Consider the following 23,896-nt stretch of genomic DNA (forward strand, 5'->3'; position numbering starts at 1 on the left):
GTATGATGTATGAGTTTATCCACTTTTGAGCTATTCCCGTGTCTATTATAAATTCAACAAAATTGACGTGTTTATTTAATAGCTGAATGTCGTCAGCCAGAAGGCACAAACCATTAGAATATTTTAGCGAAATATAAGAAAATGTGTTACGCATCTTCCGCGTACATCGCCGGAGATACAATATATGAAGTGCGAGCATTCACCATCCCCTTTTTGCAAGCAAAATGAGCTCTGGCCACGTACGGTAATGGCCTCACGTAACTCTTTGGATTAATGGTAATGGTCATATCTGTTGCGAGTCTTAAAAAAGGAAGGGGATTTGTACACTTGCACTGTTCTGTTAGCATCATCCATAGCTGAGACAGAAAGTGTGGAGGTGTACAGACGTGTTCAGCACGATAGCATATCTTCTCATTAGCAGTAGAATACGTACGCAATGTTAAATAGCATGGCAGTGTATTCTCGTTCGTAGTGCAGCAGTTTTTGTTTGTGCATATAGGACTAGGGTGAATTGTGTGGCAGAGCGAACTGATCACTGCAGTTTTTCTCTCAGTATTTTTGCCCTTTTAACACTGTGAGAAGCTTTCAAACGGCATGCTCTAACAGATCACACGCCAGTGGTGGTGATAAACATATGCTAGACTACACGAAGACATATTTAATTAATAGTAGTTAATAGTAATGAATATTCTTGAAATATTGATCAAATGTGCAGTTTGTGTGATGGTTTTGGCCACTAACGTGGCATGCAATAGGAAGAAAGTCCTAAGTACAACACCAGACAATGTAGGTAATGTAGGTAGGCTCAGTGTAGGTAAAGGACATTCGATTATAATAACTCAAATGCTAATGAGCTTAAATGATCCAGACATTTGATACCGACCAGATGTAGCTAAAACATTGCAGTAGAAACTCAGTGAATTGAATTTTTTTTAGCCATGTACTTTACCTGCCTACTGCCACAAACAGGTGGTTTTTGTAAGATTAAATACAATGCAGCGGTCTCACATTGCTGCATTTGCCCTATATGACTTAACAATGTATGCCGTGTATGTCGTGGCTGCCTTCTTGACCTTAGGCATTTTTTTAGTCATGTTAAAATATTTATTTAAGTGAAAAATTCACTGTCCTCTAAGCCTTTACTCATGACTTAGGTCAGATCATAAGGGATTAAATTGTACACAGAGATAAAATATTGACTAAGTGGCAGATGGCTTTACATTCTGTTGCTCTGAAAAAATGTTCTTTAGTATGTTCAATAAAATGCAGTATTTATTGCAGTGTTAAATTAAATTTGCACATTAGTGTGTTTACAGACATTTTTTACTTTGGATAACACTGCTTCTCACATACTAATACGAATAATAATAACAGGCAAATATTTGAAAATTTGTTTAATTACAAAATGGAAATATTCCAATCTCAGACAATTGCTGTATTATCAATTTTCCGGCTTTTGTCTTTTTCAGATTAATATCTCAATTTTGAGTCCGTATCTAGGGATTTAAAGATTTTTTGGCAGTGTTCCTTTTTTTCTTCAAAACATTTACGTAATTCTGTGCCCTGCAGAAAAACACGCGACACTGTTTTTATCCGCTGGGGACATAGTAGAGGCTGCCAAGGGGTTTGAGCCCTGGTGTCGACCGCTAACTGAACATTTGTTAAGTTATAATAAGACAAACATGAAGCTCTTGGATGTGACAGTTACTGTATATTTGGCTCATAACTGTGTGATATCATGCATTCTAATGCAACGCACCTATTTATGAACTGCTCTTCATGGCTTGACAAAAGCAAAATTGACAACTCTGCGTTTTCATGATCACCCATTAAAAGGTGCATCATTTCACCATTTGTGGTTTATTTGAGATTTTCTATTCTCTGAAAATTAAGGGCACAGATGTGGCAAGGCCAGTGCAACAGCTCCGAAGCTCCTCCTTAAAGAGCTTTACCGTCTTGAGTTTGGATGCGGCGAGTGAGTGATTAGCGAGGGCCGCCAAATCCAGCCCTACCATGAACGTTACGCTCTCTCTCCCCCTGATGCCCAGTAATTGGTGAAGCCTGCTATTTATGGCTTGAAGTGTGCCCTGCCCATTGGAATAATGAATGCTCTTCTCCCCCTTTTTTACGCTGCTTGTCTAAGTTTGGACCCTCATTACTGAAATGTGATATTCAGCGTCGGGACCATTTTTCTCCCCGCCCAGGAATAAATGTGATGTTTACCGAGAGCGGTGTAAATAGTTAGCTCCGTCTTTCGGAGTGCTGCTCAGAGGGAATGGAATTAAATGTACGCCAAGCACACACGTGGGCAGCCAATCGCATCTGCGTGCAGTGAGGGGCACTGGCTTTGATGGACTCAGACTACTTACCCGACAGATCACGAGAAACAGAGATAATGACCGGGGCTGTGGGGCTGAGCCAGAGACGCTGGTTTGAAACCGTGACTGAGCCTGTGCAGTAAGTTGGACCAAAGAACCTGGTCTGAACATTGCATTGCATTGACTTAGCTGCTGCTCTTGTCCAGAGAAACTTGCAATGTAAGAGCAGAGTCATGGTATGGTTCTCTCATGGTGGACCCACTCTAAGTGGAATGGAATTTAAATCGAATTCAATGTGTATAGAAAAAGCCAGGTTTTGCACAAATCAATCCATGCGTTATTCTCATGGCAACAGTTGTGGAGATCTCATCTCAAAATTTTTGGTGTCTGGGTGTGTGGGTGCTGCTTGGGGGCAAGGAATGGGCCAGTATATAGGGGCTTAGCTGTTTACGAAGTACCGGGGGTGAAAGACATTTCCTCAGAAGTGGAGGACGCTATACGAACAGAGTAGTGTGAGGTAAAGTATAGAACTGTTTCCATGGTAACAGAGATGAAGAAGTAAAACAAGTTACACAGTTGAGAGGTTGCCATTGATGACTGCACATACACGTGTTATTCCTCCAACCCTGTCCATCTCATCTCTTTCTTTTGCCTGCATGTGCGAGCAATATTTACTCTAACATTTTGGGTAGCCAAAGGGTGTGCAGGTTATTGTTACCCGGCAACTAATTGATCAATTAAAGCAGCCGATTACAGTTAACTTGCCTCACCTGGCTTCTTGAGTGTGAACTGATCATTGACTTTGTGAAAACAAAAAAACAGCTACCCTGCTGTTCAGCGAGGGCAAGGGTGAATACCACTGGCCCTTTGCTAACTGTAAAAATGGAGAAAATGTTGCTTTAAGTATTCAGTCTTGAAGACTGCAAACCCAGTTTGGGGCTCTGCATGTGTTTGATGTCTTTTAATCTCAGCTCGCATATTAAGAAGTTGAGCCGTAATAAGGTGTGGTGTTATTGGCAACAGTAACAGTCTCAAGGGTTACTGGGGTATGGAACGTTTCATGTAATAGGATTACAGTGCTGAGTAGTGTGCAATTTACGTTTCCAGTTATTTGAGCTCTCTCTGTGGACTGCAGGAATCTGTAATCACATGCCACCATATTCACAATATTTTGTTTTGGCTAAAAAACAATTCACATGTGGTTAAACTAATCTGTGAAACATGGCAGTGGGGGTGTTATGCTTTGGGCATGTATGGCTGCTATAGTTACTGGCGCATTTGTCTTCAGTGATGATGTAACTGCTGATAGCAGCAGAATGAATTCTGAAGTATACAGAAGTATCAAATCAAATGCAAAGGCCTCCAAACTCATAATAGATAATGATCCCAAACATTCTGCTTAACTAACAAAGGACTTTTTCAAAGCCAAAAAATGGAAAAATTCTTGATCTCTATCCAACTGAACATGTGTTTCATATGCTGAAGAGGAAACTTAAGGGAACTAGCCCCTGAAACAAGCAGGAGCTGAAGACAGCTTCAATACAGGCCTGGCAGAGCATCACCAGAGAAGATACTTGGTGATGAGACTTCAAGCAATCATTGCATGCAAAGGATATACAACAAAGTACTAAACTTGAATACTTGAATTTACATAACATTAATGTGTCCCAAACATTATGGTGCCCTGAAATGAGGGGGGCTGTGTGTAAAATATACTTCATCGCACACAAGAACTGTGTGGGCCAGTAAAAAACACTAAAACTGTAACATCAAAAAGCTGCAGAATATTCATTGGATTGGACTGTAACCTCCAGAGTCATGCTAAGTGGCCTGAGACCTTGTATGTGATTGACAGCTCCGGTATTAGGAGAAGCACATTTAATTTATAGAGGACTCCTGGGTTTCCCGGTCCTTTGTGTACAACCTCCCTACATCATAAGGTGGTGTAAGGCAAGGGAAGGGATTATCACAAGAGGAGGACCAGAGAGAGAGAGAGGTCCTTCTCATCCTTACTCAATTTAGGATATTAATTAAATGTATTGGGTAAACAGCAAAGCACAGGAACAGGGGCCATCTGCTGTTTGTGGGGACTCGTTTCTGTTTCTGTGGAGGGTTCAGCAGAGCAGTGGTTAAAGTTCAGAAACGGTGAGGAGCAGATGGCTTCCCAGTTCCCGAGGAGCGAGATTTGGTGGCGGTCCAACAGCTTTTCCGTGCCTCAAGGCCCCTTTCACCCCCACAACAGAGAGAGAGAGAGAGGGGGGGAGGGAGGGAGAAAGAGAGAGAGAGAAAGGGAGGGAGGGAGGGAGGGAAGGAAGGAGGGAGAGAGAGAGACCTTTTCTTTGTCTGATCTGTTTATCCAAGTGATGCTTAAGTCTGATTGATTCCTGTAGATCAGGGAGTTGTAGCCACTCTGCATCTTTATTACAAACCTCAATCAGATGATAATTAGTCAAATGTAATCTCCTTGGCTTTGACCCCTCCCAAATACCTCTCTGTCCCCAAGCCTTTGCATCTGACAGCAGAGAATTATGCACTCTTCCATAAGGTTTAATTTTCCTCAAGAGGATATTTAATTATAGTCCAATGTAGTGTATTTGTGTATGCATTATCAAATACAGAAGGATATACATGCTGATCCATTGTTGGCAGAAGTATATACATACTGATCCATTGTTTGGTCCAGATTATGTTTAGACTCAAAGGCATTTTGCTGAAAGTTGTCTGTTATTCTGATAAAACAAACCTGTTGCTAGAATGTGGTGAAAGAAGGTTATTGCAGGTAACACGAGTTTCAGGGGTCATAGAATTTTGATCAGGTTAGATACAATTCTGTCAGAATTAATAGGGATTCTCATGCATACTTTAGAATGAGGCTTATTCTGTGGAAAATAGCTACTACACCCTATGCTTTCTTCCATGTAAGAGTGAATACCTGAGAAAGTAATCAGGCAATGTGGCTGCAACACTGACAGTTCCCACATCCCCACTGTCCTAAGGTGTGCTACATGTCTCTCCAAAATCACCAGTCACCAACTGTGACTTTACACTACGACATAGCTCAGGAGGTAAGTTGTCTGGCAGTCGGAGGGTTGCGGGTTCGATCCCCGCCCTGGGCGTGTCGAAGTGTCCCTGAGCAAGACAACTAACCCCTAACTGCTCTGGTGAATGAGATGCATCAATTGTAAAGTGCTTTGGGTAAAAGCGCTATATAAATGCAGTCCATTTACCATTTACATAAGGGAACCATCCAGTGAAGGTTCACCACTGACACTGTTGGTCGGGTGAAGACACTTCTCCTCGAGTGGCCAGTGAAAGAGAGGCCCTAGGGCTTGCTGTCTCCTGTCCAGGCAGCCTGCTGGAGAGGGACCAGGGACAGAGGCAGAGGTTAATGGGGCAATTATGCTTCCGACTGGGCCTGGAGCCTGAGCTCTGAAGCCTGGACTGGAGAAGACTGTGCTGCATGCTGGAGCAAAGCTAATCGTAAAGAGAAATGATGGTTCTGGGAACTGAACTTAGCATTATGAACAGAACTTCAGTCACTTCCGGGATGCTGGTGATGTAATTTTCACTGCCACTGCCGAGCACTATTAATGAAGTTACATGGGCCGTTTTCATTCTTTTTTATGGGAGAGTTTTTTAGGTGGGCAGTTTGTAGTTGTGTTGAAATCATAATAAATTGATTGTGACAGCCCACACATTGGGTATTTCAAAATCAACTGTTTGGTACAGTGTTAAGAAGCTAAAATGCTGCGGTGAGCTCAGCATTACCAAATGACCTGGTAGACCTTGGAAGATTGCTGTAGCGGAAGACCATAGAATACTTTCAATTGTGAAGGCAAACCCCTTTTCAACCACCAAAAAGATCAAGAGTGTTGTGTCTTCTAGGATGCAGGCATGGATGTGTCAAAGACAACCATAAAGAGAAGAGAAGACTACAGCATAACCTCAAAGGGTTCACTGCAAGATGCAAACCACGGGTAAGCCTCAAGAATACACCGACCAGGTTAGTTTGCAAAAAAAGTGCATTAAAAGCTGTTGAGTTCTGGAACAAAGTATTATAAACAGATGAGATGAGTATTAACCTGTACCAATGTGATTTAAGAGGAAAATGTGGAGAAAGAAAGTAACTGGTCATGATCCAAAGCACCCCACTCATCTGTGAAACATGGTGGACGTAGTGTATAGCCTGTACAGGTATGGCTGCCTCTGGAACTGGCTCACCTGTCTTTATTGATGACGTGATGGCTGATGGCAGCAGCAGGATGAATTTGGAAGCGTACCGAAACATGTTCTCAGATCCAACCAACTGCTTCAAAACTCATTGGACAGTGCTTCACCTTGCAGCAGGACAATGACCTCAAACATGCTGCTAAAACAACCAAGGAGTTTTTCAGGGTCAAAAAGTAGAATGTTTTTGACTTGCCAAGTAAATCACTCATCCTGAATCCAAATGAACATGCGTCTCACTTGCTGAAGACAAAACTGACAGCAAAAGTCCCCTGAAACAGACAGTAACTGAAAATAGCTGCAGTACAGCCTAACAGACCGCAGACTGCACTGTGTATACATATTCTTATATTTCTGAAAACTGTTGTATTTTAAGTCAGTTGTGATTTCCAGCATTGGTTTCCTGCTTCTGGGAAGGCCTAAGAAGTGTCTGTTTCAGTTTCAGCTGAGTCCATGTGAGCCTTTCATTGCCAACTTGAGTGGCATTGTCAAGTAGAGAAGATGAAAGGATTTTTTTATTTATGAATGAATATAGAACTAGACAGAAGGCTCAGAAGCCATACTGTTGGCTTGCATTGTCAGGAAGCTTTTCAGATGTCAGGTTCAAAGCAAATTTGAAAAGCCTTTGTCAAATCAGGGTTCACATCAAGTTAACAACATGAGATAGAACATACCACCATACCAATTCTTGGATGTTAATATTTGTTTCTTTATGTTTTCTTGATCAGGCAATGGTTGGGTTTTGCATCTATTATGAAGTTCTTCCATCCTTTTTTATAGTATTTTCCAGTGCTACTCGGTTATAGCACTTTTATGCTAGTGATAGCATTAAAGAAATGATACACTTCACTCCAGCTGAAATCATAGAGAAACCATTTAGCAAACACAGAGAACAGTCAACACTAAGGCAAAACAGACTTGTTACGACAGCTCTGAGCCCAGATGAAAGCAAGTGGTGTCTGAGAGGGTTAGGTATATAAGACATAAAATGTGGTCAAACGCAGGAAACATCTGATGAGCCAGGTATTTTTCACACCGGCTGCACCGCCTGACTCAGATCTGCTCCTTTCCAGATTGAAAATTGACACGAGTCGAAATTAATGAAGATTAAACCTCACCCTTTCGGTCTGGGTCACTTGGTACATTCATTTGAAGTACAGTGTTTTTCCTCTCTTGTAAAAATATTCCTGTGATGTAGTTCTTTTTTTAAAAACCCATTGAACAATTTTTTAAAAAGTTTGAACAGATGAAAACAGTTCATTATGTTTCTCTTTGGTCTCTGTGGGGTTTTACTGAGCCTGGGAGTTACATGGGGAATATGGCCAAGCTTCCTTCAGCATCTGGCAGCAGTGGGCACTGTTTTAAGAGAATGCCACAGAACATCTGTCACCCTCTAGATTATGTTCAGGTAGAATGGCTTTCCTCTTTATTTTTATTGGTTGTGTTCCGTTATAACAGGAATATGTGTGCATGTAAGTAGTAAACCATTTTTCATGAATGATATGTACACAGCTAAATACACGCACACGCACACACGCACGCACACACACACACACACACACACGCACACACACAGAGCTTACCCTGAGCAGTTATCAATCAATCTGGATTTAACTGTTTATTTTGAGGTTTTTTATAGAAGAAACAGGAATTTCCTGCCGTACAGTATGTTTTTCTAATATTTTAACATCCCTTGTGACTGTACATTTATAATTAAAGGTATTTCTTATAACCCAGTGAATTGACTAAGCCATGTATAGCCTCATTACTCAACGTCATTGAAGTGATAAAGTATTTTACTGGTGATTTGGGTCTCCAATTAATGCAAGTTATGTCTTGCAAATCTGGTAAGATTTTCACTAAACATCTAAATCGTGGTAGCAATATACACTTTTATGAATTACCTCTAATATGGATGCATGCTAAGGTGGTAAGATGGTGCAGTGGGGTACACTGTTGCCTCAAAGCAAGAAGGTCCTGGGTTTGAATCACGGCCTGGGCCTTTCTGTGTGGAGTCTGTGTGGGTTTCCTCCGGGTACTCTAGTTTCCTCTCACAGACGTAAGACATGCTGGTAGGCTAATTGGAGACTCTAAATTGCCCATAGGGTGAGTGGATGGTGTGTAAATAGTGAGTGTACAACCTGTCCAGGGTGTATTCCTGCCTCTTGCCCAATGCATATTGGGATAGGCTCCAGTACCCCCTGTGACCCTAACCAGGAATCAGCGAGTATAGATAATGGATGGGTGAATGCATGTTCATTTCACTCATTTATATCCTTAGCATTGACCTTCTAGTGAAGGCAAGTGCTTAGTTTACTCTAGGTCACTGGTTCAAAAAGAGCCCAGAAACCTTGTTTCCAAGGTTTCCAAGGCCTAATTGAAACCCACTGTTTGACCTTCTGGTTTAAAACTTTAAAAGTGTGCAGTTTGTTCTCAATAAGGGCATGGGCTAAGAACATAACATAATCTGGTTGTACTGTGCTTCTGTTTTGGTTATATTTCCAACCAGTTTTTTGCCCACAGGGAAGAGCTAAATATGTATGTAAATAAAAGCCTTTGTAGAGCTTCAGCTGTCATTAGGTGACAAGAGACCTAAAATTAATGTGACAGTCTGTCCCAGCCCTCCTATTTAAAAACAATGTGACTCTCTCATGTGCTCGTCTTAGCCTGCAAAACAAGCACCAATATTAGAATGAGTCATCACAATTTACATCAATACAATATGTATGTAGAGCATTTTTTCTGTCTGAATGTAAAATTCACATTAATATTTCAGGCCATGTTTTACATTGTTCTACTGCATGTAGATTTCCAGTAATTCATATGGAGAATCACAATGCCACATTATGTGAACCATATGAATGTTATGCTCAGTCAGCACTCCTGACCTTGAAACGAATCACCAAAAGAATCTGACAGAAAGTTGTTTATTTTTCATTTTAAAATAACAGCTTGATGTTTATATCAGATTTCATGGGAGAATGTGTACTTGATGAAAATAAGATTTAAAAAATTTTTTTTTTAGAAAACTAATCTTCACTGATTTGCACTCAAGCTTTTTAGTGAAAGCTTATGATAGGTGGTCCTCACCAACCAATCACAGAACTTGGACATACTCTCCATATACAAAGCTGTGTGTGATAGAGAATGCTACACACATTAGGACCATTAAATTCATAAATTTTGCATATTTTTTTTTCACATGACTACATGTTGAGGTGCAACAGTGTCCCAGATCTCCCTTACATCACGTCCAAATGTGGTGTGGAAATCTTAAGGAAAATTTATTGAGATGCTTGTAAATAAAGAATCTATAAATGACTATTAAAGAAGCATCTGTGAAATGTGCCTTTTGCTGAAGTTAGATTTTTCGTTTTGACTGTTTTTTTCATAGTTTCAAACTGCCCTCAGCCTGTCTCTGAAGTGAATGAAGACAAGTCGTCTCCTTCTCCTCCTCTTGCTGGATACTAGTGCTTATTTTGCAGTGTCTGTTTCCCATGGCTAGCTCGTTATTGCCAGCTGTTTGCTTAATTTCCTTAATTCCCTAAGGTTTTTTATCTAATCATCACTTTTGTGAATGGAAACGTACACCCCCCCATCCCCCAACCCCCCCATTGCACACTGATTGCTCCAGATTAGGGGGAATAGTGAGCAGATGTCACTTGAGTGATGCCCGCCTGTCAGGATTAGAGGAAGTCACGCCTGTAACCTTCCCACAGGAAAGGAAGGGCCCTGGCAGGCAATGACACGGCCAGGAACTCTCAGCCCATCCAGACCAGATCAATCTCTGTGCCTCTCTGACCTACATAGCGATGTCATCACAACCAAACTGTTCAACATGACAGGAGGCCTTGTCACAAAAGGGGCAAATGCATTACAGGAAACATAGGATATGACCAATCTGTGAGCTAATTTGTCCCACCACTCTGACTATGTCCTAAGTGAATTGAGAGTATACTGTCCTCATACTGTTTGTCTCTGTGTTATATCATAGATATTTGCAGATTTATAGCATCATTGAAAAGTTTTTTGATAAAAATAGTTTATAATACCAGTTGCTGGAGATCAAAGATTTTTATGTAATTATATGAATATGTGCAGTAATGCACCATTAAATACCAGTAAATTACATTTTACAGCACTATTTATCACTATTTTTAGATGCTTTTTTCACTTGATTATGAGTAATATTGTAGACACATTTTAATTTACACAGAGATCTGTTAAAAATGATATTTTATAAATAATACTGCGAACATCAAAATAAATATATCATTTTTGGACATAAGAACTTGTTTTCATGCGACAAAGTGTGAGTTTTTGCAAAGAGTGGTACTAGATAAGCTCAAAAAGGAGTACATTTGCTCATATTAAATTTGGCAACACACTCGTGCATATTGTACAGGATGGTGATGCCATTTGTGCACACTGCTCTATTTTTATGACCGAGATCCCAATTTGCATGGCCGAGAGACACAGGCTCTTTTATGGACATGGAGGAAGGCAGTAATGGGACAGCGGGTGTGATTAGTGATAAATAAATTGTGTCTATTGCCAAGAGTTGGCTGGAGCCTGTCCATTCAAATTAAACGTACCATGTCCAAATTAACACTAGCGAAAAGGGTCCTCCGTTTACGTGGCCAGACGAATCGTGCGGAGCAGTCTGTTTTGCATTCGTCTGCAATGCGTCTCCGCACGCTCTTTGCATAATGCCAGCTTTCCCCCCCCCATGTTTTTTGGTAAGCAGGTAAATCTTCGGGAATTGCATTAGAACGTAATTGTGAGCGGAGCGTTAATCCCATTTCTACCCTAATTCAATGCGGAACGAGAGCCGTTTTTTTAAATTGGCCTCATTGATGAGGTTAGGTAGCTGATGAATAATTTACGGGGGCCTTGCGTTCGGCGTTGCGGTGAAAAGAGGGGAGGTGGCGAAAGACCGCCGCGAACGCCACGGAGTGTGGGCCCAATGTGACGCGTTTCACCCTGTAGCCTCTCAGCTGACACAGCGAGGGCGAAGGTACCGTTACGAGGAGCATGTCAGGGCTTCCAGTGTAACACCAGAGGCCGTGCGTACCTAATTTACAGGGATACGTACGTGTTACAGCGCGGATGTGATATCACACAGCGCGTGAAAACGAGGGTCGGAGGTCAGGCGTCTGTTATGTTAAGGAGGCTCGCTTCCACAAAAGCGGGGATGTAATTGAGGCAGGCGGCTATTTGACTGAAAACTGGATTATTTCATTGCACGTATCCCAGGACTACCTAGCTCATTAACTCCTTACCGTCTCGGCACAGACTGTCTGTCTTTGGTTGGCAGTTGCGCACGGCCTGTCCAGCCAGCAGGATTTGAGAACCTTACCTCACAGTCGAGGAGGATGTCCTTATTAACCTGGCAACATGAAAACAGGATGGGAGTTAAGGGCCTGTAACATATAAGGGCACACATATTACCCCAATATATGTGCCCTTATTTTTCCACTTCATGGCACACCTAATTTTTCTACTGCAGTTAAACTGATAGATAATCGAGGCTTGGGCTACATCACCAAATCATTTTTATCCAACTCTTTCAGGTTGTGTTTAATGCCGTATAAGCCATATTTAATTGTCACCTATTGTTCGTATAATGACCTGTTTAATTTCCTCCTCAATATGTGATTGTTTAAAGTAGATAATCTGGTTCACATCTATTTAGCATAAAAATAAAAATAGCTGTTTTGAACATAACAGACAGTGCCACCTGGTGGCAAGATATCGCTCATCGCTATCTGTCGTGTAGCTGCTCTGTTGGTTTCACACTGATAACGGTTGCAGTGGTTTGTGTCATGACATGTCTCACTCCTGTTGTCCTGTAGTAGCACTTTGCTGCCTGGCACCGCGGGCTTGTTCCTGCATGTTGTAGTGGACGGCTGGTAGAGCTGGCGCGGGGCCAATGGGATGGTCCTGTCCCCCCCGCCTCTGCCACTTCTCCTCTCTCCTTCTGCCCTTTGCCTCACTGGGACAGCGACACACCTGGAAACAGAAGCACTTGTTTGCCATTTGCTAGCACACTGGAAGCTCTGATTGGCAGTGAGTGAGAACAGTCACCTGGAAGCATGAAACCAAAATAGCTGAAACCTCATGGCTGCATTGCCTGGCTCAGCTATGGCAGTGCTGCTGCTACTGTATCCATGCCATTAGGGTCCAGTGTGAGAGGATTCAGTCAGTGAATCAAGCTGGGGACTCCATTCTGTTTGCTAGGGAGAGAAGGGAAGGGGGGGGGGGGAGGAGGAGGGGGAGGGTAGAGAGGAGAGGGCTGCAGGCCAGTGGTTCAATTAATTCCTACATAATTAAAAGATAATTATTCATTCCTTCCTGTCATCGCTAAAGGGTAGATAACCTCATTAACTTGCAGCTTGTACACAATTCAATTACCAAGGTATGGAAAATACATTTTTGATTACTTTGCGGGTTGAGACCTTATTCATCTGTATGTATGTGCAATGATTTCCATAAGCTTGTTCTTCTCAACATTTATTCCCAGTAACATTTAGATATTTAGTGCATATAAAATAACATTTAGTGCATATCTGAAGCGATAGATTGAGGGTTTAAACAAAATAAAAATGGGAATCGGGTACTGGACACATTAACACATGATCATGAAAAGAGCTCAGAGCAGTGAATCTCACAGTACTTGTATTTATCTTCTTTTGTACCTTCTGTCAATAAAAAAAAAGCTACTCCCTGAGCTGTGCCCAGAACCTTTCTGTTGATCTCACACTTGAGCGTGCAAACATGCCAAGTCCCCATTGACGCAACACAGGGATGCCTCAGGATCTCTCTCCCTCTCTCCCTCTCTCCCATTCCTATTGTTTCTGAATGGCAGTCATGCCACACAGGGTGTAGCGTAGCCTGTAGCCGCAACCAAACACACATGTTGCTTCTTCTTCAGGCTGCCATCTGGAGTAGGCCAACAGAGGATGTGCGTGCTTCATCGATGACGGAGTAAACAGGGCCAGCAGCACATACATGCTGACACACAAACATGCCTATGGCATGTCTGCATGGCACTCCATTCTCTTTCAAAGAGTAGACAAGGCTCATGGGCGCCCCTGTTGTTTCATGCCTGTGTTACAGATGAAAAGATGAGAAAGGGAGGCGAGCAGGTTGGAATATCTCTCATTATTCTAGGACGTTCTATTGTGCGGTGGGATAAGCTCACCTCGTGAACACAAATATATGTACATGTCTGGTTTCTGTATGCGGTGCTTATCATTATGACATTATAGGAGCGGCATACAAGGGCAAGACATGAGCTTTTGTGATATGTGACAAGCACTGTGGTAACCTTGAGCTTCTGAGACAATAAGTGCATTGCACCTCACCGGCTGTATGTTGAGGTTATGAGACCTTCAGTTTTGTTTGCCTGGCAGTGAGCAATGTGCCTTTGAAGGCTTTAGAAAGGCTGTCACCATATACTGCATCTTCCGTTTGTATCGCGTCCCTCGGACTACAGAATCCTTTTACACTGTTCCACCAGTGCATATTAAATCAGGCAAAGGTCGACCTACAGTATAATCAGCCAAACGTTTCCTCACGCAAGACAGTTTTCAGATAGCAACCCTTCCAGATAGCTATCCTTTTTATCCTGAGAAACAAAGAAATTAAACATAGACTTTACTCACAGGGTAATCTGTGTATGCCTTAGCCACATGGACTGACAGCTCTGTCTTAGTTGTTAAAAGGGCTTAAAGGACACAAACACATACACACATGTATGAACCCCAGGGAGATACTTAGCAAGTTAATGTGTTAGCTGGGTTTAGCTGACGATGAACGTGTCTTTTATAGGCGTGCCATTGTGTGCAACAATACATATTTCACGCTCAGTGGAAAGAGGTTGAGAGTCAGGGTAGCTTGTCACAGACTTATCAGGGTAATCCTGAAACATTTTTCATTGGGTTATTTTCAAATCTTACATAGCAGGAAACCCTTTTTTAGTTTTTAAATATTACAAATGCAAATGAGTCAGGTTTATTTCTACTAGTCTGACAGCTTGGTTTATAAACAATGATCAAAATGTTTCTAGGTTAGATTAGTCATATTAAGTGCTCTTGTTTGAGTTTTTTCCAGTAAGATCTAGCTTAGGAAATACAAAACAAACATGACCATCTGACTCATTGCCCCTTTTTACATTAATATGAAGGGCCAAAGGCTTAACAATGTCAAAGATAGAGGGGAATATGCAGTAATATTAACCAGAGGAACACCAAATCCAGTCAGGAATGTCCCACTCAATATTTACCAGTGTGAATAAGCTTGATGTTTCTTGTGTGATCTTTCCACCACATGGAGCCTGTGATTTTACACCTCCAGCAGAGAGCTGGCTGTCGGTCTCATCCTAATTTGCGCATTATCTACTGTGAGGTGAATGCTGAGTCTCTTCTATTTGCCCACAAAAGGCGACTGTTAACTCTGGCATTGGGAACAACAGGGAGTGAGACGTGACTTGCAACTTCTTTTAGTTGTAAGCCAAAGTTATTTCTTTAAAATAAGAATAATTTTATGTACTGTAAATTATATCTTTGAGAATGCTACACATGGGTGCAAGCAGGAGCTGACAATAAGATGGCTGCAATGCAGACCTCAAGAGCATCACCAGAAAAGATACTCAGCACCTGGACATGCGACAAAGTGCTAAATATGACGTCTTTCATATATATAACATTAATATGTCCCAAATATTATGGTAGCCTGAAAGGGGGTGGGGGGGGGGTGGGGTAGATGTAAATGTGTATAAAATGTGTATAAAAATACCCTTAAATAAAAGCTGAGAATTGCGTGATAGCAAATAAAGAAATTGTGGAGTACAGAGCAAATCGAGAAAAAAATATCCCTTTGTCCCAAACGTGTGTGTGTGTGTGTGTGTGTGTGCATGTGTGTGCTTGTGTGTGTGTGTGTGTGTGTGTGTGTGAAAAAAATATCCCTTTGTCCCAAACATGTGTGTGTGTGTGTGTGTGTGTGTGCATGTGTGTGCTTGCATGTGTGTGTGTGTGTGTGTATAACATAGCCTAGAGTAATGTTAATATGTCAGACAGGCCCCCTCAGTCTGCTTCTTCCAGAGCTTGTTCCTCAGTGCTGAGCCACTATGCATTTTCCTACAGTGGGAACTTGATTCTCCTTAGTGCTGCTGATGAGAAGCTGGGAAAAGCCTACAGTACGAAGCTATAAGGCTGCAGCATGCAGGTCTCAGATGGGATTGCTCAGGCTATCCTTCCCCCTGCACCCAGGGAAGGTACAGGAAGGAGGGAGGGATGAAGGGATGGAACACCTGGAGTAAAGACAGTCTGAGAGAAAGATCACTCAAAGTGCTGTTAATCACCCTCTGTCCTGAGGTAATACGTATATTCTCTCCTCTCTCTCTGTCTCTCTCTCTCTCACACACAAACACTTCTCATTCTCTATCTGTGTTGTGGTGGTGACCTACATTTCACATTGGCCCAGAGAGAGGGCCGTGGGGGACTCCCAGGCCAGCAGACACATGACCTAGCGTGAGCTCACTCTGAAGCACTGACCGAAGGTCATCTTATTGCCGCCCGCTAACAGGCAGCCCCGCGTTCTGTGATGTGGGGCGCTGGGGTGTGCTTGATGCCCGCCTCGCGCAGGGTGTGCGCGAGCGGCGAGGGCTCTCCGGTGAGAGGATCTAAGCCCTAATAGGATTACATCTGTTAGCATCATGTGATAGATGAGATGTTCGTCTGGGCAGCCTCCTGGGGACTGGGGCTGAGAGACGGGGAGGCTGGAGAATGCCAGATCGCCTCCCTCCATCCCGACGGGAACCAGATGTGGACAGAGAGTGGGAGGGAGGAGTGAAGGACAGAGACAGAAAGACAGAGAGAGAGATGGAGCCTTCAGGCAGTAGCCTCATTTGCTCCAGAAGCTCTGTCTCGGGGTAGTGAGATCTCTCCTGGGACCAATCCAATTCCCAGACTCTGCTTCAGTGCAGAGCAAATGGAAATGTTTGGTTTTTTAATTAACATTTTTTTCATTTATACATTTCTCAAAATGGTCGAAAATAGGTTTAGAATACTAGCATGAAGTGATTTAGGGTAGTCAGTGATGTTAATTACCCACAATTCAGTGTTTCATTTTTAATGGAATAACTAGGAGATTAAAAAAATATTACTGTGTTAATATTTCAAGGAATTAAATCACATTTATGTGATTAGAATGTTCTTAATTGAGCATTCTAATGTTGATATAACCATCATTAGTGGTATTTGAAAACAATGGGGAATAAAAAAAAATAAAAAAAACCTACTCTTCAAAGGATTAATCTGACGTCAATTTCTTGATTGAAATATCACTATAAATGCCATTTGAGACAAATATTAATATTCATTGATTTATTAATGAATTAATTGCACATTTACCTAGCACTATCACCTGAGTGCAAGTTATTTTATGTTGTTGTTTTCAAAGCCTGGGATTCTTTGCTGCTGTTTGTTTAATATTGTTTAATGCTCATCATGGTAGTCTTGCTCTTGTTTGTATAACTTAGTTTAATGTTCAATAGTGCAGCTGACAAGTTGTCAACCGAGTCTGCATTTCCTGCACTTGCTGTTCCTCTTGGGACTGTTCTTTTCCTCTTCGGGAATTACTGCACTTTCATCCCTGAGCTTTTCCTGCACTGCAAAACGCTCTGGATAAAAGATTAATCCTCATTCATCCTCTTACGTCTACTATGGTGTTTAACATTATGTTGTAGTTTTATGCGTTGACTACTACAATAGGTTGAGACATGGTTGACTTGGTATCTTTGCTCTTAAGCTAAGCCTTGATGTATGTACTTTTGTAACTCATCCTGGATAATTTGCGTAAATATATATGTAAATATAGATGGAACTCTTAGTCCTCTATTTTTGTATTTTGTAGATAAACAACATTACAATCTTGCTGAAGTAAAAAAAAAAATAGAAGTGCTAAATCTTTCTCTTCACGTGTGCATATTGATATCATACTCGAGGCAAACGTGACTTACTTTTCTTAAACCAATATTTCAGCCTGTTTATAAGTTCCTGAAAGTCAAGTGAACTGACTTTCAGTGTAAAAGTGTTTGATATTTACTCAATTCTGTGTGGTGCACTCCGACATGGCATAATTCCTAGCACAACATGTATATTTAATTAAGAACTCAGTAGAATTGTGGTGTTTAAATTAAAATAATAAACCCCACATTAGGAAGACATTGTGAGAGTAGTGGTCCCTCTTGACTGCATAGTTAGCCAATGGACGTATATAAATAAAAGATCAGATACAAGAAGAATTTACAGTTGGCGATGTGAACCTCATCTGAAAAGACAGAGTGGACTTTGGCAGAGAAATTGGTGGAGGAGCACACTTCCCTATCTTGGCCAGCAGGGGGAGTAGAGTGCTGTTCAAGACTGGCCCACTCAGCCTTTTTCGCTGCTGTGACTTCACCAGATGCTTCATGAAATTTTGATGCAACCATGTCTCCACGCGTCTGTCAAGTACACACACACACACCTTTGAAACATGATCCACTTAAGTGGCTCAAACTTTCCCCAATGTGATGGATGTAAGTGACCTAAGTGGTCTGATGGTCACAAAAAGTGCTCAACTTTCATGGTATGTTGCTTCAAATGGGAGAAGAAGGATTTGAGGGGCTTGAACTGGTATGACTCCAGTGAAAAAAACTCCTCAAATCCAAACCTGTCACATTCATTTTTCTTCCACTGAGATTTTGCAAATAGGACAATTGTGTCATGTTCGTGTCAAATGTAGCCCAGTGCATAAAAGGACATAGAAAAATTAAACGGTACATTTTGAGATTTAAATATTTATTTATTGAAGTATAACTTCAAGTACGCTAAAAACGTAAATATTTAGCTTGAAAATACCAGGCCTGCAATTTCTGTTCACCAGAGGGTAAAAAGATGATCAGAAATAAACCTTTCTGTGCAATTGTTTTTGTCTTTAAGTACTTTTTGCCAATGGTAAATATATTTCACAGACAAAAGCAACTTACCAGCAGCAGTCAGAGCTAATCACACTAAAATGTTTTGTAAAGGCTTTCAAGCAAAGGCATTTAACGCACTGGAAATGTAAAATATGAGTGTGTAATCTCATTTCTTTGTACTAATTTCCACGTGTAATTTTCTTTCCTTTAAAGACGTAGTGTTATATTTTCCAGAGACACAGAATAGCCTGGTTAAATAATCATTTATGTAATTAAAAAAAAAAAAAAACAATAAAAATGAATCATTCCTAAGTGGTCATTTTTATAGGCTTTAAGAAATGCAAATCAATCCAATGGGCCATTGTCTCACCAGGTCATTCCTGCATTGAATGCATGTCTTAATAACCCCTACGTTTTTACTAGTGTTATTAATGTTTTAATATGCAGACTGTGATCATGTGGTATCGTGCCATTAATTTAAGCAACGTTTGCCGTGATTTAAGAAGCTAATTTGGAACAACATATGAGAGGCATCTAAACATATCTCAGCTTCTAAGAGACCCCTGTTAGTCCTGGTGACCCTTCATTAATAAGCATTGCAAGCGGCAGCACAGGAAGAAACCAAATTATAGGAGTGAGCTTGGCTGGAAACGTCCTGCTGTCTTAAAAATAGCCCCGCTGTGTTTCAGTTTTGGGAACGGGAACATGATGTATATGCCATACATATATTCCAGGGTATTATTATATGCGTGTAATTTCCTTTTTAACAAAGAAGACTTCAGCATTGCTTAAGGTTTGGGGGTGTTGTGTTTTATTATGTAATTATTGGATTACATTAATTGGACAAACATACGAGTGCACACACGTTCTTAAAAAATTGCATGCAGATGTAGCACAAGTTGTTGTGGAATCTTTTTCACGCCCACAGAAGCATGCAGGTACAGACAAACAAGCGCACCGTGCGGACCCTCAGCGGCAGTGTTGGCATGGTAGCAGGCGAGGGTCCAGCGCGTGCCCTCCAGATTCAGACGTGATGGGCACCGGGGAATCACCAAGGAGACGTCCGCCTGCGCCACTCTGACCTCTCAATATGCCAGCTGAGTGTGAACGTGATACGGAGGAACAGTGACAATATGGAGGAGTCTGCACTTGTCACAACTCCTTTAGTAACCGTAGACACTGATCCGAAATTAGAAGCTGTGCAACTCGGAGGAACTCAAGCAAGGGAAGCGCGACAAAATTCAGTGCCCCCATTCAAAATCAGCTCAGCACTACCACAACAGAAATAAATCAAATGGTTCTGGTCCATTTGAAAATGTAGGCTACACAATAATGTGCATTGAATCTTATCTTCAAACAGAGAGTAACGAATGCCACAGGTTTATCGGATCTTTATTTGAACATTTAGCCAGCATACAACCTGTACAACTGTATTTGAGTCCCTGTCGTATATTATATACACAACAGAAACCCAATATGTAGGTTGCACATAATTTTCAACACAAATACATATTTTCCTTAATCACCCCCTTTACTCTTTTTTACTTCTTGGCTTGGGCATGTGTACGTGTAGGGACACTGAAGAAGAAGAGCATCGACAGTGGTCTAGGTGGCGGTTATGTACTTGCCAAAATGTATGCAATGTAAGCTGTTTAAAGAGATCGTAGTTTATGATCAATACCCTCAGAATTAAAGCAACAGCATGAAGATACAACTGCACTTGCTCAGAACAATGGCTTTTATGAATAGTTTCAAATCAGTTGTGTGCATGGAAAGCATTTTTGTCACACACAGACACACGCGCGCGGGCACGTGCTTGTGCACATGCAGGCACGCACGCACGCACGAACACACCTCCAGGTTTAAAATCTCATCAACAAAATTATCCTAATATTCTGATTACAACAGAAACAGCCTGGAACATTCAAATATTAATATTCAAATAAAGTGTAATTTATAGCATTATCTTACCCCTCAGACGGACTCTTTAATTTTTATGGGAGCAATTGCTTGATTTATACAGACATTCATATAAGACCTGTCCACGGTCATTAAATTAACCTTGCCTGAATAATTGGAGACTCATCTTAAACTGGGACCCAATATGTATAAATAGCCACGCGAGAGCCACACATTCTTCTCCTCTCTAGCCTCAAACTGTTAGAGTCAAACATAATCACGACACACAGATCTCCTCAGACACATGACAAACCGCATATGCTGTCTGGAGGAACTCTTTAAATGCTTCCCATTTTTGGACTCGGTTCATTCGTCAGACTTGAAAATCACTAAATGTGTTTATTGCGTGCTATAAAAATGGCAGTCGTCAAAAATATTTTAAAAAATATCTCTAAAGCTAAAAATTGTCCTTGACATTTTAAAATCAAGTTTATCAATACTGGCTGTAGAAGCCAGAATTCCATTTGTTGCATGAAGCACATACAGTATTTCCAAACACTGGTTACATGCTATCTGTGATATTGACATTACATTCTTGCGTCCAAAAGTGAAATGATATTCAAATCTGGCCCTTGAGGCCAATAGTATTGCTAATTTTTATTCTCCCCCCCTAATCAGGACTGTTTTAAACCTGTGACACCAGGGGAGTTAAATCTCTAGCCAATCATTAATCAATGGATTAACTATCAGGGAGAAAAGAAAACCAACTGGCATCGTGGCCCAGATTTAAGTATCCACACTGTAGAGGTTTGGCCACCCACAGATTTGTAAAGCTCTGCAGAAACCAGCCTTCTACTTCACAGGATTATAAATATAATGAATTCTCACTTTAGTTTGGCAGAGGTGGATCTCCAGCAGCTCTGAAAACTCAGTCAGGCAAGTAGACTACACGGTAGTACAGAGAGCACCAAGCATTGAACATCTTTGACCTTGTACCCATAGAAAAGTCAAAAAAGTTTTATTCTCTGGAGTGGAAAGTTACAAGTATTGCTGCCAACTTTGTTCATAATGTCATAGAGAAGTGTTATGATAAATAAACAATTTCTATAGTACAGCACAGTACTTAAGCACATGAAGTAAAAGATAGCGATTTCAAGAGTGAAATGAGGCCTGCCACGTAGGTTGTAATCAGTAGAACCTGTAAATGGCCTGGCCTTGAGGTAATGAAAAAAAAGGAAATGTTCACCCCACATTTTGCGTAATTTCACAAAAACCTGACAATGCTTGTTCACACAATCCTAACAAAAGGCATCAATGAAGACATTGTAAGCATATAAAAGGCTTGATATTTACATAAATGACACTTTCATCATTTACAAATGCAATCCTGTGTAAAAAGGCATGACCAAAAAGTTAATTGCACATTCAGTTATATATATATATATATATATAGGGCCACCGGTTTGTCTCCACCATGTGACCTGCAGGGATTTAAACTTGTATTTTGATAGTTATCCTCAAGGGGTCCTCATAGGCACTCCAACGGCACAGTTAAGTGACGAAGCATAGAATTGAGTTTCTAATTGGGACCTTTATGAACAATTAGTTTATCTAATAAGGGGAGAGTCAGGGACGAAAGTGGACATAAATGGAAGTTCATGTGGAAGAACCACAAGATCTGCTGGCTTTTGTTGTTACTCAGAACTTGAGCACAGAAATCGATCAGTAAAAGCACTTGATTACAGTTAGCTCAGGTAACCTGGTTTCTTGGGTCTAAATTGGTTGCTGATCTTAAGGAAAAAACAAAAACCAGCAGACTCTATGCTTCTCCAGGACCAGGATTGAGTATCACTGCAGTAAAAAAGAAAAATGCATCCGTATAACGTAGGAGTGTCCAATCTTATCTGAAAAGTGCGGTGTGTTGTTTTCAGGTTTTTGTCATTGCCCAGCACTGAGAGACCTGATTCTACTTAAGGTCTTGATTGAAGACCATGATTCGTTAATTAGTTGAATCATCAACTTATTTTTACTTAACTTTTTTGTGCAAGTTAAATGTTATATAACTGCTACATGCCACTGTACAATTTAAAAATACCTCAGCATGTCCACGGTAGTTAGTAATCAAGCTGAATTTAGCATGAGTGTCACTTGCAAACCTCGCTGTCAGTCACCGTCTGTTCTTAATTAGCAGCAATTACTTTATAAACTTAGATTCTTGAGGTGCTGCAAATGGGATAATTGTTTGAGAAGGGGCTTCATCGCAAACTCTAGCTGACGGTGGACGGAAGTACCGAGCAAGAAAACAAGGGGAGACACACTGCTGGCCCCAGTTATACGAAACGTGTTTGTAACAAGTAAAACACTTCAATCACCCTACAAAGACCAGACAAATTGATCTAGAGCTCCTGTGCGACAGAAAATGCCATCTCAAGCTAAATGGAATATACAAGTCTCTGGATCAAAGGGGAGGTGGCCAATGCGCTTCAAGCCAGACAAATAAAAGAGGGCTTAAGTAGGTGCTCAACAGTCAAGAACTCCTTACCCAGACAACTTCATGGGGACTAGCACTGAGCTCAGAGCAAAAGCCTTTTTGACTCTAAGTAAGACGTCATAGACCAGTGGTCTCCAACCCTGGTCCTGGAGAGCTGCGGGGTTTGCTGGTTTTTGTTTTCACCTTAAAATCAGCACCCAATTGAGACCCAAGACACCAGGTGAGTTAACTGTGTAATCAACTGCTCTAATTGATTCATGAAGTGCAGAGTCACTATGAAAACCAGCAGACCCTGTAGCTCTCCAGGACCAGGGTTGGAGACCACTGTCATAGATGTCCAAATGTCAGTCTTCCCTTCCCAAATGTCAGTCATTAAACAGCGTCTTTTGATCTGAGCTCAGTGTGCTCCAGCCTTTCTTATTTCAGGCTAGTCCCTGTGAAGTTTTCCAAGAAATGAGTAACAAAATTTTTTTAAAAAGACAATAACTAAATAAAATTAAGGCAACAAAATTTTCAGAAATCTATAAATGTTTTGACATACAGAAATGAAAAAAACTAAACTTTAAAAAAACTAAGAAGGCAGACGTGCATCACATTTTTGATGGCTTTTAAACGAGGCTCAGTGGTGGACAAAAGTCTCTGTGCTTCTCACATATGACTACACTGAGACCACAACATTTCCCTCGTGGTGACTGCCACTCTCACAGAAACGCGAGGATAGCTGTGGCCTTCAGGGCGGTGCAGGGAAGTTCTGTGGACCGTGGTGTGGTTCTGCAGCTAGTCCGTGGGCCCGCAGGCCGCTGTGCGTCACTGCCGTCGGTGCGGTTCTTCTCGGCCCGGCAGCCAACGGTTCTGCGGCTCTGAGGAAACATCACAGCTCGTCGTGCCTCCTGGTCAGGTCCTCTCCGTAGTTGGTGGCTTGGCTCCCCACGAAAAGGTTCCAGTTGTCCAAGATCTCCTCTTTGGTCAGCATCTCATCCTGGAACCCGCAAACAAGAT

General features: G+C 41.4%; 1 protein-coding gene across 3 annotated transcripts in view; it reads right to left on the reverse strand.

Moving 5' to 3' along the window:
* Window positions 1-20,619: 20,619 nt before the first annotated feature.
* Window positions 20,620-23,896, reverse strand: part of LOC118227622 (reticulocalbin-1-like) — a 46,078-nt gene continuing 42,801 nt past the window's right edge. For 2 of the 3 annotated variants that reach the window (XM_035418281.1, XM_035418282.1), the window contains exon 7: window positions 23,743-23,876. In XM_035418281.1, the coding sequence (XP_035274172.1) occupies window positions 23,769-23,876 (108 nt within the window). In that variant the 3' untranslated portion in view covers window positions 23,743-23,768. Of the gene's footprint in view, window positions 23,877-23,896 lie in introns of all 3 variants that reach the window. The other variant, XM_035418280.1, reaches the window with a different exon arrangement.

The sequence above is a fragment of the Anguilla anguilla genome, chromosome 5, assembly GCF_013347855.1.
Source record: "Anguilla anguilla isolate fAngAng1 chromosome 5, fAngAng1.pri, whole genome shotgun sequence".
Classification (NCBI taxonomy): domain Eukaryota; kingdom Metazoa; phylum Chordata; class Actinopteri; order Anguilliformes; family Anguillidae; genus Anguilla; species Anguilla anguilla.